The sequence below is a fragment of the Hevea brasiliensis genome, chromosome 9 (genome assembly GCF_030052815.1).
Source record: "Hevea brasiliensis isolate MT/VB/25A 57/8 chromosome 9, ASM3005281v1, whole genome shotgun sequence".
In the NCBI taxonomy this organism is placed as follows: domain Eukaryota; kingdom Viridiplantae; phylum Streptophyta; class Magnoliopsida; order Malpighiales; family Euphorbiaceae; genus Hevea; species Hevea brasiliensis.
This window is the reverse complement of record NC_079501.1, coordinates 23,001,148-23,014,585: the sequence shown is the minus strand read 5'-3', so window position 1 is coordinate 23,014,585 and position 13,438 is coordinate 23,001,148. Positions and strand designations below refer to the sequence as shown.

Below are 13,438 nucleotides of genomic sequence, written 5' to 3'. Positions count from 1 at the left end.
TCCAACTTAACTATCGAACATTATCATTCCCTACCACTTTTAGTAGGAAATTGCTTATCTTGGATGAATATGAGCCCCATAAACTATAAGTTCCATCCGAACTAACACTACTGTAGGAAATATGTGTCATGCCTTAATTCCAAACAAGATACTTCACGTGTTCATTCTCCTTAATATAATCATATATACTGCCCATAGCTTTCTAAACTTCAACCTCAAATTACCCATCAACAAAAATTTCATCTATTGAAACTCATCCATAAATAGTACTTCATCTAGCTCATAGTTTAAAACAAATGCATAAGCCTTAGTAGCTAACTCAATTTAACTCCTGTCATTACTCTGATCGTCCTTTCATACTTAACACTAGGTATGTACTTACTGTCATTCTCATATCAGGAAATTGTATATGAATTGGTGCCTATCAAAATCTCAAATAACTAGGTCTCCTTGCCTCAGTCTCTGCTCCTTATATAACGCTCTGGAATAAAAAACACGAGCTAAACTTGAAAAGAAAGAAAAATATCCTCTATATTCAACTACGCCCGATTGTCCATATAATAACGTTTAACCTATGTTTCTTAGTCTCTCTTCAAATTTCATCATCTCCTAGCACAATTGTGCTCTACCTATAAGGTATCATCTGCATGAACCCTTTACTGTACCATCGTCCTTCCTGACATAATATTTTATAATTTATTAACTTTACTTATACTCGACCTATGATTCATATCTATCATCGTTTATATTGTGCCCTTAACCCTTGTTGAATCCTGAAACATTTCTCTCGCTAATAGATTCTTTCAACACTAATTCCACCCTTATCTATGGTCATTAATTTGATCCTTAAACTTTCTAGTGATTTATTACCATCCATACTTGTTACTTTTTATTCTACCCCTCTTTGTTGCTCGTTGTTATTGCTTCACCGCAAAGTGATTACATTGATCACACTAAAAATGTTTGCTGACATTCATAACGAACCTCTAACTACCTTCTCACTATCTCAAAAGTCTAACCTAAAACCTATGTGTCATTATCTATCATTCTTTTCCTCTCATCATACCTATTTGATCCCTTAGACTGACTTTTATTCAACTTACTGCTTACTAACTTCTCTTTCTCTACCTATTTAGGTAGTCCGCAATACCATCGCACACCTTATAACATTTACTCATTATTATTGTATTCCATACCTCCATCACTTTTCTCACTAATGTGGTCCCATTTTGGGTTTTCCATCCTTGTCATTCTCCTTGCCAAGAATAACACTTAGCCTATCCTATATCTTAACTTTGTTCCTTTTATTATGCGCTCTTTAGGTTGTCCTTTCATTTATTTCCTTTGTCTTACCCAAAATAGAACTTGACTATTCTATCCCTGGTTCCATTCTTTTTCCTAACATAATAGCTGTACTTGCTAACTATATCTTTCAGAGTCTCTATCGCGTTATCATATGTCTGTGCTACTCAGATTTGGTCATTTGACCACTCTAGCTAGTACTTCCACTAGCATTTAGATTATATTGCATCTGCAATCAATTGTCCAAACTTTCATTCTGCACTTTCTTTATCCATTGGACTTCGTGATTTATCTTCGCTAATTTATTACTCTTAACACTATTATAATTAGATTATACTATTGTTTTGAATAATTTGAAATTAGAAAGGAACTCAAAGAAATTACAGTCATACTTTTATTGTATGATCTCTATTCTTATCCTTTAGCTTACATAATACCCTTACCACCTCGAGAACTGATTCTGTAGTAATTTTATTTATTTGTTATTATTATTATTATCCATGTTTACTCAATTAGCCAAAACTTAAGGTTCCGGGCATCCAAACCCGTCATCCAATTCAAAGGATTTACATCCATCGTGATCTGATTATATATGATTCCTATAATGGAACTTGTATCCTCTCCAGGATACCTGAGCCAACTACTCTCTACCACACTCTACAGTCCCATCTGGGGCACTATTTTGTGGGTCACCATTATTAGTAATAACTTTCGATCCCTTCTGAAAATATAGAACTATACCCTAACTTGCTGCAACAAAGGTACAACATTTACCACCTTGCCCAAAACCATGTCAAACTAATGTCTCTCTTATCATATCATAGCTCTGTAAATCATATATTCATAGTTTCGACCTTCTCTAGGTAGTAGGGTTGTACTTTTATTCCATACTGATACACACAAGGTATACTATTCTCACTAAGCTCTAAGCAAAATGTTTGTCATACTGCAAAAACCATCCAAAATTCCCTACCGAAGACTAGATGGTCTCACTCTATAGGTGTCACATTTACTTTGCAACTAGTCCAAACCTGCAGTGCCGATAGCAACTCTTCATTGTAACTCTAGCTCATGCTAGGTAATCGGGTCACCGACTCTAGTTACCACCCAACCGTGACCTTCGATATTCTAGCTCTAGATCCCTAACCAAGAGTTCCCAACTCCTTTGCGGATATAGAACTCGCTTGCGGCATTCTTGTACCAAAGCAGAGATGCGCAACATCCTCATCATAAGCACTACAGGAAGTACGCAGCTCTACATAATAATCTCATGTCGATCAGTAATCTGCACTACGAGCACGTACATCGAGAATATTGTATAGTTACTACGATACGTCCTGGCAGACTAGGTCTCTTAATCTCTTATCTCTCTTGAATCTTCTATTATCATAAACTTATTCTGTCTGGGTCATCCACTGATGACTACCAGCAATGGTATCCTCATCCTTATCTAGGGCAACTGTACTTTCAAGACTCACGTTTATGTACTCGTGCCTTGCACGAAATTGGCACACCATTTAACCCATACTGACGAAAATATAGTATTTATTGGAGTACGTGTTTCCAAGGTAGATCTCAATAAGTTTGCTAAATCTATTTCATGTTTCTATGTACTCCACGAAAATCAAGACACTAACTGAGGTAATCTTATATTTCCCGAGGTATAACGTAGAATCTAGAAACAAAGAATTACAGGAAAAGACGAAACAGAATCCTATACTCCGCATGTGACTCCTAGTAGACTCTTCCCAACACTTTAGATGAACATTCCCTAAGAATCTGGAGCCTAAGCTCTGATACCACATTTGTCACGACCCAACCTATGGGCCGGACCCAAGACTAGACTGCCACCTAAAGCCCCCGAGGCCCGTAGTAAGCCTAACTGTTCATTAACCCAACTCTAAGGCCCATTTGGGCCCAATTTCAAGAAACCAAACGGACAGAATCCGACCATAAAATGGACTTTCCAACGGGGAGTTTTCGACTCACCCGACCTGTAAACATAATAAATACTCAATTGGGGAGCTCAGCTCACTCTCCACATACTCATATCCTCATAAAAATAAATGGGAGCTCAGCTCCCTCATCCAATCCATCAAACATACATATCATTATACGTTTACAGGTCCAACATGATAATAATATTACAGACCATAATCAAATAAATACTTCTAACACATGCGGAAATTCTAGGAGTAAATAAAATTACACAAATATTGATAAACAACCTGCGAAGGAGAAAAGCAGGTTAACCAAAAATAAAATCCTCCTGTAGCCTGAAAAAAAATATTGAACAGGAGTGAGCGTTCGACTCAGAGAGTAAAATATCAATTTTAACCATAATCTCTATAACTATCTAAAACTAATGCACCCTGTAGAGTGAAATGCAACATCAACATCATTTTCACATCATAACATCAAAAAGGTAATTTGGAGCACTCACGCACCCTGTAGCATCAATCATAACATATGGGAGCCGATCCCCTATACTGACTCTCTTAAATCCAACTTTGGTGCCGTGAAGAACTCAAGCCGGACTTTCGCTTAATAAACCAAATCGAGGGTCCCAGCGAAGAACTCAAGCCGTGACTACCCCTCGAAGGATCGGGTCCCAGCGAAGAACTCAAGCCGTGACTACCCGTCCTATCCATAGTTCACACCTCATCACACGCACACCAACGCACACACACTGCTCCAAATTACCATAACAACATCATGGCACTTTAACAGTTATCAATGCATCATAAATCGTGCCTAGAGTTTAACTACATAAATATATGCATATAAGTGATGCATGGGCATGCTGAATATATAATAATATCGAAATTACAATTAAAATTGATATTTTACTCACGCAGACTTGTGGTGGTCATTGGTAGCGGAGGAAGAAAGGCATCGGCTCACCTGACAATTTTATTACAATCATTTAATACAAATGACTCAATACAAATCAAGAAAAGACCCAATACGTCCTAAGTCATGCCGAAAATCCAGCAGAGTCTTCCCTATACCTAGGACCTACCCAACCTGTAAAAGGGCTCAAAACACACTTCTATATCCACAATCCATATATCCACAACTCAATCACATCACACAGCCCCTCCTGGGCCCATCAAATCAATCATCCATCACAATATGTAAAATTTTAATTTAGTCCTTATAATTGATCATTTTTGCAAAAACTGCTCAAATAAGCTCTAAAAATTATAAAACTTTGCCCCGCGGTCCTTAGAAATATTACTAAGCTATTGCAAAAAGAATCGTAATTTTCTAAGCTACCATGAATATTTTATAGATTTTTAATCCTATTTAAGCACTAGAAAATTACGAAAAAACAAGGTTCGGGTTTACCTTTGCCAATTCCGACTTCGGGAGCGTGCTCGGGATGCCTAAAAATGGTGGGGTAGCCAAAATCTCGATCCAATTCGGAGACTTTTCCGGTAGGTGATGCATGCAGTAGGAAATTCAGCATCCGGACAACTGTCGAATTTCCGCGAATTGAGGATACCTACACGAAGCCCAATAATAATATATATAAATCAGGGGTGTTACAATTTAACAGTAAAATATTGTTTTCCTTTGGTAGGAATAAAATAGTTTTTTTTTTTTTAAAAAAGAGCTAAATTATTAATGAAATTCATTGTGAAATAATAAAGGTTTGTTAATAATTAATATTATAATATAATTTCATGATGTAAATAATAATATTGTGTCAACCACAAACCATATATAAGGCCTAATGGATTAACAAAAAGTAAAAGAGAACCTCAGCAAATTGCTCAATTTGATGTTGCCTATTTTGCTTCTCAAGCCTGATCTAAGTTTCACATAATGAGATTCTGCCTAAATCTCATTATTCTGCTCGTAGAAAATAAAGATTCATGAGATCAGCCAAGGAAATTACCAAGTTTTCCAGCTTGCAGCCTCTAAAAAGATGCATATCAAATCAAGTTCAATAATAGTGCAGAATTTGAACTAGAGCCGAATCTTGTCAGCCCCTACGTAGCACATTTTCCAGTCTGCAGCCTCTATAGGATGCTTGTAAAACCTAAATACAGAACCCTGCAAAAATTTAAACTAGAAACCAATGTGGTCAAATTTTCAGAAAAGGACTGGCGAAAATCATTCTTGGTGGTAATATTCTACCTCAACTTGCCTTCTGTTTTTGTACACTCAATGACCATATTCACTCTCTCCATTTAGTTCAGAAGTAGAGGCATCAAGACAAAAATAATATTAATCTATTTTGCCATTCAAAAAGTAGCGAAGACAAAGGTTTTCCACCCTTGTGGAATTCACCATCTAATTATTATTATACATTAAATCAAATACAAGCCAAATTAAGTGTTCTAAGAACAAGTACCAGTAAAAGAGATATATTTGAACGGGCAAGATAAGGTATGACAAAACATAGAGCCTCCTGCTTCCAACATGAAAATAATGCCAATTGGCCCAACTACCATGGAAAGCAAGAAACAATAACAATACTTAAAAAATGGTAAAGAATCAAATTGCTAGCCTCTAATTGCAACCAGTTGACCCGCAAAATGAGCAAACCAATCAGCCTCCTTTTCAGGCTACAGCAGGCATGTCCTTGAGCCATGCATCCAGTGGCTTACCAATCGAATATACAATGAAACCAATCTCCCTCAGCTTATCCACATTCACAACGTTCCTTCCATCAAAAACAAAAGCTGGCTTCTGCATGTTATCATAAATCCTCTTGTAATCAAGAGTCTTGAACTCATCCCACTCAGTCAAAAAGCAAAGACCATGGGCATCTTTTGTTGCCTCATATGCATCCCAAACTACAGTAACTTGCTTAACAGTAGTGGGGCTTGTCGGCTGGAGATGGAGAGGATGGTCCCAGTCAAACTTCTTCATGGTAAGATCCCTCTGAATCTGGTCATCAGTCACCTGTGGATCATAGATGCTCAACCGGGCCTTATCTCCCAACAGTCCCTTGCAGACATCAATTGCAGGGGTCTCCCTTGTGTCACCAGTATCCTTCTTGAATGCAAACCCTAAAATGGCAATTTTTTTATTTGAAACTGTATTAAACATAGAGGATACAACACGGTTCACAAATCGGTTCTTCTGGTAGTCATTGATCTTGATGACTTGTTTCCAATACTCCGCCACCTCTGGAAGGCCATTGCACTCGCAGATGTAAACTAGATTCAGAATGTCCTTCTGGAAGCAGGAACCACCAAAACCAACACTAGCATTCAAGAATTTGGGACCAATTCTAGTGTCCTTGCCAACAGCAAATGACACCTGGGTAACATCAGCCCCAGTTGCCTCGCACAGAGCTGACATAGCATTAACAGATGAGATCCTCTGGGCCAAGAAGGCATTGGCAGCAAGCTTGGACAGCTCTGCAGACCAAAGGTTGGTAGTTAATATGCAATCTTCAGGTACCCACTGAGCATAAACATCCTTCAATGATTTGATGGCTGCCTGGCCTTCTGGGGTTTCCCTTCCTCCAATGAGAACCCTATCTGGGCTAAGCAGATCACTGATTGCAGTTCCCTCAGCAAGGAACTCGGGGTTTGAGAGGATCTGGAATTTGATCCCCTTGCTGTTGTGGGTCAAAATTTTTTCGATTGCCTCTGCTGTCTTAACTGGAACTGTTGATTTCTCAACAACAATTTTGTTAGACTTTGACACATCAGCAATCATACGTGCTGCACTCTCCCAATATGTAAGATCAGCAGCTTTACCAGCTCCAAGCCCTTGAGTTTTGGTTGGGGTGTTGACAGAAACAAAGACTATATCAGCCTCGGAGACATTTTTCTCCACATCAGTGCTGAAGAAGAGGTTCCTGCCTCGGCACTCCTTCACCACACCATCAAGGCCTGGCTCATATATGGGCAGCTGATCACTGTTCCATGCGTTGATCCTAGAGACAGAGATATCAACTACGGCCACTTCAATTGATGGGCACTTGAGTGCGATGACTGCCATTGTAGGCCCACCTACATAACCTGCTCCAATGCAGCAAATCTTCACCATTTTTTTTTGTCAAAGTTTACCACCTGAAACATAGGAAACTTAAATATATAAGGGAAGGAGAAAAAAATAATACACAGAGTAGATTCCTATGTGCTCCCATGACAATTGACTTACCTACGCATACAAAAAAACAAAGAGGGAATGGATCTAGAATTTGCAAACTTCCAACACAGTGGGTGAAAAAATCAACGCTAAATAACATTGTCCTTTTACATTTGAATCATTAGAACACCATCTTTTTCTTTTCCTTCTTTTTTGACAGCAAGTTGTATTCTAGAGCAGAAGCTGTGTATCCATTTTTATTTTACGACCAGCTTTGATATGTACATTTAAGCATTATTAGATCTAGACTTTTGAACTCCATATTGGATCACAAAATGAAACAAAACATTTCTAGATTATCATTTTTCTAAACTAAATTAAATCACCACAACCCAAAATCATGCTTGATTTGCTGGCTTCCTCTTCTATAAATCCTAACTAATATAAGTCATTTTAAATTAATTACTCGCGCAGTGATTATCATTGTAAGAAAATAAAATTAAAGATAAAAGGGAAAAGTGAAACCTTCAGCTAGCACTACAACAACAACAACAACTAAAGCTGAGAAATGTCAAGATCCAACCAAATCACAAAATTATCCTCAACCAAAACGACAGATCCAGCAAAAATGAAAAAAAAAAATTTATAGATCTTGCAAATCTCAAAAAAGAAGGACATGAACAGCTAATCAACTACTGAACGTTTGAATCACATCTAAAATATCACAATTAACTCGAAAATTGGATTACTAATCTCAACAATACCTCTCTAATAAGCGCAGAAGTCAAAGATGGAGAACAAAAAAATAGAATGTCAGCAGATCTACGAGAACCAGCAAACAAAGAAGAACAAACAAAATCGAAAACTAATCATGGCAACGACCAAATTGAACAATCTAAGGATTCAGAGCAACATTTATACCTTTGTGCAACGTAGAAGCGGAAGAAGTGTACAAATGAAAGAGAGGTGGTGTCTGTGCAAGCGCGCGTTTGGAAAGAGAGCAGAGTCAGGGTTTAAATAGTGGCTTCAAATCTTAGATCGGCCACGGCCCCCCCACTGCTAATAATAAAATGACCAAATTGTTACGGTTGAAGTGGCGCTTTCAATCTACAGGCATTCTAAACACGACCATTTTATTGGCGGGTGGAGAAGGGGAGGGGTAGAAAGGTCAAAATAAAGATAACGTGGAGTTTTATTTAGCCGGGAGGTGTAGGATGAAGCAACGTTACGAAAATGCCCTTGGACTGCAAAGCTGTATTGTTCTTTAATTCCACGCGTTTTGAATCGGAATAAAAATACACAGTGGGAAGTTACCTGTAAAGCACAGATCAATGAACCTTCTTCGTTTGTTCAGTTTTAATCAGTGTGCTTACAATATAGGAATTTTGGTCTGATATGTTCATATATTTATCAATAATGCATCGGTGAAACTTATATATATATATATATATATATATATATATATATATATATATATATATATAATTAATTAATTTTAATCGAAATTCAAATTTAAAACCTTATAATGTTAAAGTAAAACTTCATAGAAAATGCAGGAAAAAAATTTTATTTGATTTGCCTTACCAAGCTAACTTATCAGAAAGTAACTTACTTAGATGAAACTTGATAAGTTGTACTTTTCTTCAAATGTAATGAATTTATTAATTTATTTATAAATTTTAAATTATTTTATAGATATTATTATATTTTACAATTTAAGAATAAATTACTTACTAAGTTAATTTACATACAAAATACATTTATATCATATTTTATATAGGTGTGTTCATTATTCGGTTATAATTAAATAACCGAACTGAACTGATAAAATTTGATTATTTTGATAAGAGTAAATTTGGTTCAGTTTTCGATTAGTAATAATAAAAATTTTAGATTTTCGGTTATTGGTTTGGTTATCTTTAATTTGATAACTGAACTAACTAAAATAATCAAATTTTAATTAATTAATATATTAATTATAATTTTATTAATATTATATTATTTATAATTATTATTTTTATGATTTTATAATAATATTTAACTTATAATTATTATCTTATTAATATTAAATCATATTTATTATTTTTTATAAATAAAAAAGAATATAAATATATTTTTATTAATATTTTATTAAACAATTAATAATATAAAATATATATTTTATTTTATTCGTTTAATTCGGTTATAACCAATAATAGACCTATTATATTCGGTTTCGATTAATTTCAGTTCGGTTCGATTCAGTTAATATTTTTAGAGTCGATTAATAATTTGATTAATAAAAAATTATATTCGGTTCGATTTGATTAACCAAGTGCTCACCCCTAATATTACATAGAGTATTTTGAACAAAATAAGATCATGGCGATAGCATAAACTGTGTTTAATGTATAATAACCAAACGGCAGTTGTATGAGCAATGACTTTTATGTGCAATTAAGATTTAAAAACATGAACCAAAACTTAAAATAGTACAATTTCTGGTATGTACAGAGAAAGCTTCAAAACCAAGCATAATTTGCTTAAGGATTCAGGAATATGTTAAGAGTGTCTTTGCTGCTATATTAAGTTAGGACTGAAATAATGATTTCTCAAAAGTTCATGATAACGATGGCTATTTGCTGGTAATTATAGGGGAAATTTAATTTACATAAAGGTATTACTAATTTGTAGTTTGGACAAGAGAGAGCATGATAAAGCATTTGAGGAATCATAGCTGGAATATATTTTGTACAGGTTCGTCATGTTATCTCTGTATGCATATATTCCATTTGTTTGATTGATCATTCTGAATTTTGTGCCTTAAAAATTAGACCAAAATTTCAACATGAAAATAGAACCTAGAGATGTCGCAAGCCAATGCTGAAACGAAAATCGTCATTTTGAAACTCATGATGAGGATTGAGAGCGAGGTAGGGCGTCAACCAGGCGTTGGAGCTAAACTCGAAGGAAATTGTTGCTATTGGCTTTGCGTGTGGATCTGTTCGTTGTATGTTAAGGGTTCTCTTATTTAAAAGGCAATGGGTTAGGGATGATGGGGACTGGTTTATGGTTTGTGTTAGGAACTTGTGTATTATGTCATTTTCTTTGTTGTTTGTAGGGGTTAAGGAAAGCTGATGAGGAAAAATAGTATTTTTTGGACATAATGAGTGTGAAAATAACCTTTTATCAACCAGTATCAATGAAAATTTTGAATTCACAAATTGTCAATTAATTGAATTTTTTTATCCATTGAGAAAATTTAGCAATTTATTCATAAACATCATAATATAAATACAACATAATTTGTTAATAAAAAAAAAATACAAATATACACAATTGAAAACTTCCATTTAAAATTAATCTGAGCACAAAAGAATAGTATTGCAATTAATAAAAAGTCATTTTTCACTTTAAAGATGAAAAAAAAAAAAATATTCTGCAACACTGCTTTCTTGAAAATTGCTATTTTTGTTGCCACAATAATTTAAACAGAAAATTTCAATTGAGAACACTACCAATCTCTATTAATAGAAGAGAATTACCCATACTTGACGATTTAAAGTCTCTAACCAAAAGAAATCAATAATCCACATTGTATTTTTAAAAGCCAAAAAACCCATTAAATACTACAAAATAAATAAATAAATAAATAACCCATTAAGGGAGACATAAACCCTGATATTAAAGAGAAAATCTCCTATCCGTTCTTAATAGATAGAAAATTTAAGGAGATAAATTTTGATCTGCTTCAAAAGAACACAAATCTTAGATTTTGTTAGGGGAAAAAAAAGAGAAAAGGATAAAAAAAATCTAGATAAACTCACCAGCGGCTACTCAAAAAGAAAATTAAAAGGAGAAAAGGAATAAAGAGAAGAAAAATGATGAAGAAAGATGAGAAAGAGAAAGAGAAAGAGTTGTTGGAGAGAAGGCAGTGCCTCTTTCAACTGTTAGATGTTAGTATATTCATATGGAAGCCATTTCAAAAACATGATTAACAATATGGAAAAAATACAAAACCTTACTAAAAACCACCACATACATTACAAGCCAGAAGACTAACATATATCAAAAGACTACTAAAGATTCTTCTTTTCATATCAAAATACTAGCATTTTAGAGTTTTTTTTTCTCAATTTAAAGTACTAAACTCATTTTTCTCAGCTCAATTGTGATTCTATCTAAATGATTTGAAATCTTTTTTGGTTGCTAAACAGTTGGAATTTCGTGGACAATGTCTAATGATATGTTGATACATTTCTCCTCCAACTCTTCCAATCAATCAAAGCAGTCCTTGCCTACTAAAATTGCCAAACTTGAAGCTCGTATAATGGGTAAGGCCTCTTTTGTGGCCTCCCCTTTCTCCAACCTTGGCAATAGCAATAACCGACATGGTCCTTCGCCTCTTTGGTCCAATTAACAAGTTGTAGCAAGTCAATAAAGCTCCCAAGTGTAGCCAATCAATAAATTGACAAGTTTCTTTCCTTTTATCATCGCTCCTCATATTGGGAAGGAGAATCCTCCGACGGGACAAGGGGTGAAGGAAAGATATGGCTTGTTTACATCAAAAGCCATCCTTGCAAAGTAAAACAAGGGTTGCAACTGCAATTGGCTTTGGATAAAAAGGGTTTGTTAAATTTGTATCATGAGAGGTTGTAGAGCATAAGACAACCATGCAGGAAATTGAGGTGATATGTTAGAATTCTCGTTGGTGGCAATTGAATGTCATGACCTGCAAACTGAGGAGAGAGAAAAAGAGAAAAGAAAGTGACAATAAGTCGAGAGAGATGAAAGGGAAAGAGAAATTACGTAAGAGGATAGAGAAAATTTTAATTATAAAAATCCAGTTGGACACACTATATTAGCAATTCTGACAAATTATTAGAATTTGATGATTTTTATGGAATCAAAATAAAGAAAAAGGGTTTTACGTGTGAATGACTAAAATTAAATTAAATTAATATTAATTTAATATTTATACATAAAATAAGTTATTAAAATATAATATTAATTAATATTTTTATATATTTAGATCAATAACTGCTATTATTACAATGTAGGATGAGTTAATATTAGTTGAAAAAAAGGGTAATTTCCATCGAGTTATTAATCCAAGGAGCAAAAACCCAAAAATATGCTGCCAGATTTTTGTTATTTATCCCAAATTCCCAATTTTATTGGGACTCTAAAATCTAATTCAAGGACTGACTTCAATCATTACATAGCCTCTCTTTCTGTGATTTTTTCTAGAAAGCCCAACACATGTCTGATTATAACTTCTGTAACATTTTCTACTTGATTTTTTTAAAAAGAAAATAGGATATTTCATTAAAAGTTTACGATTTTAAGGCCCTGAAGCCCAAAAGAAAATTTTGCTACAAACTCAAACTCAGATCCAAACCCAAAATCAAGATACAAGGATCCGAATGAAGGCCCTAGGAGAAATGGGTTACAACTCGAAACTCCGACCTCCCTAACACAACAGTTCCATCTTCCTTATCACACCAATGTTGTCTTCCATGGTGGAGGTGTATGTGAAACAAAGGAAAGCACATAAGGAGCTCGGTACAAACAATGGAAAGACATGCACCCCTGTGGATCCGGCTAGAGAACCTTGCTTCTCAGAGGGAGAGGGAGTCGGCCAACTATATAGCAAAGCTCAAGACAACCTAGGGCTAAGAACCAGTGCCAGACTGAACCAGTGAAGGCTTTGTTGACGGGCATCTCATTCTCATTTAACCCTGTGGAGATGAAGATAGCCATCGTATGAGACAATCACTGCCTTTGATGCCAGCAGACGAGAGAAACCCCTAAATAGAAACTGAACCATCTTTGTTGATCTGCCCTAAAACCCTCCCTTAGACACAAGTCTGGTAAATCAACAAACCACGCAACCAACCAAAGAGGGTGAGGGTGGATCCAACCTTCAATTGGGTTGAAAGGGCAGGGAAAGGTTATTAAAACTAAAAAATGGTAGATGGAAACTGATAGAATGAAGGTAGACGCTTTCTCACTAAAAAGAGAGAAGAATGATGTTTCTACTTAATTATTCAATTATTAGCTTAATAATATATTTTTCTATATATAATAATTTTTTTTA

At 35.0% G+C, this 13,438-nt stretch overlaps 1 protein-coding gene across 2 annotated transcripts; it reads right to left on the bottom strand.

Moving 5' to 3' along the window:
• Positions 1-5,563: 5,563 nt before the first annotated feature.
• Positions 5,564-8,434, bottom strand: LOC110659354 (UDP-glucose 6-dehydrogenase 1). Of its 2 annotated transcripts, none has more exons than XM_021817251.2 (2): positions 8,281-8,434; positions 5,564-7,340 (listed from the first exon to the last, which is right to left on the bottom strand). In XM_021817251.2, the coding sequence occupies exon 2, from the start codon at positions 7,315-7,317 to the stop codon at positions 5,875-5,877; it is 1,443 nt and encodes a 480-aa protein (XP_021672943.2). In that variant the 5' UTR covers positions 7,318-7,340; positions 8,281-8,434; the 3' UTR covers positions 5,564-5,874. The 2 variants fall into 2 exon arrangements, with proteins under 2 accessions (XP_021672943.2, XP_021672944.2); XM_021817252.2 differs by lacking the exon at positions 8,281-8,434 and adding an exon at positions 8,124-8,259.
• Between the last annotated feature and the right edge of the window lie 5,004 nt (positions 8,435-13,438).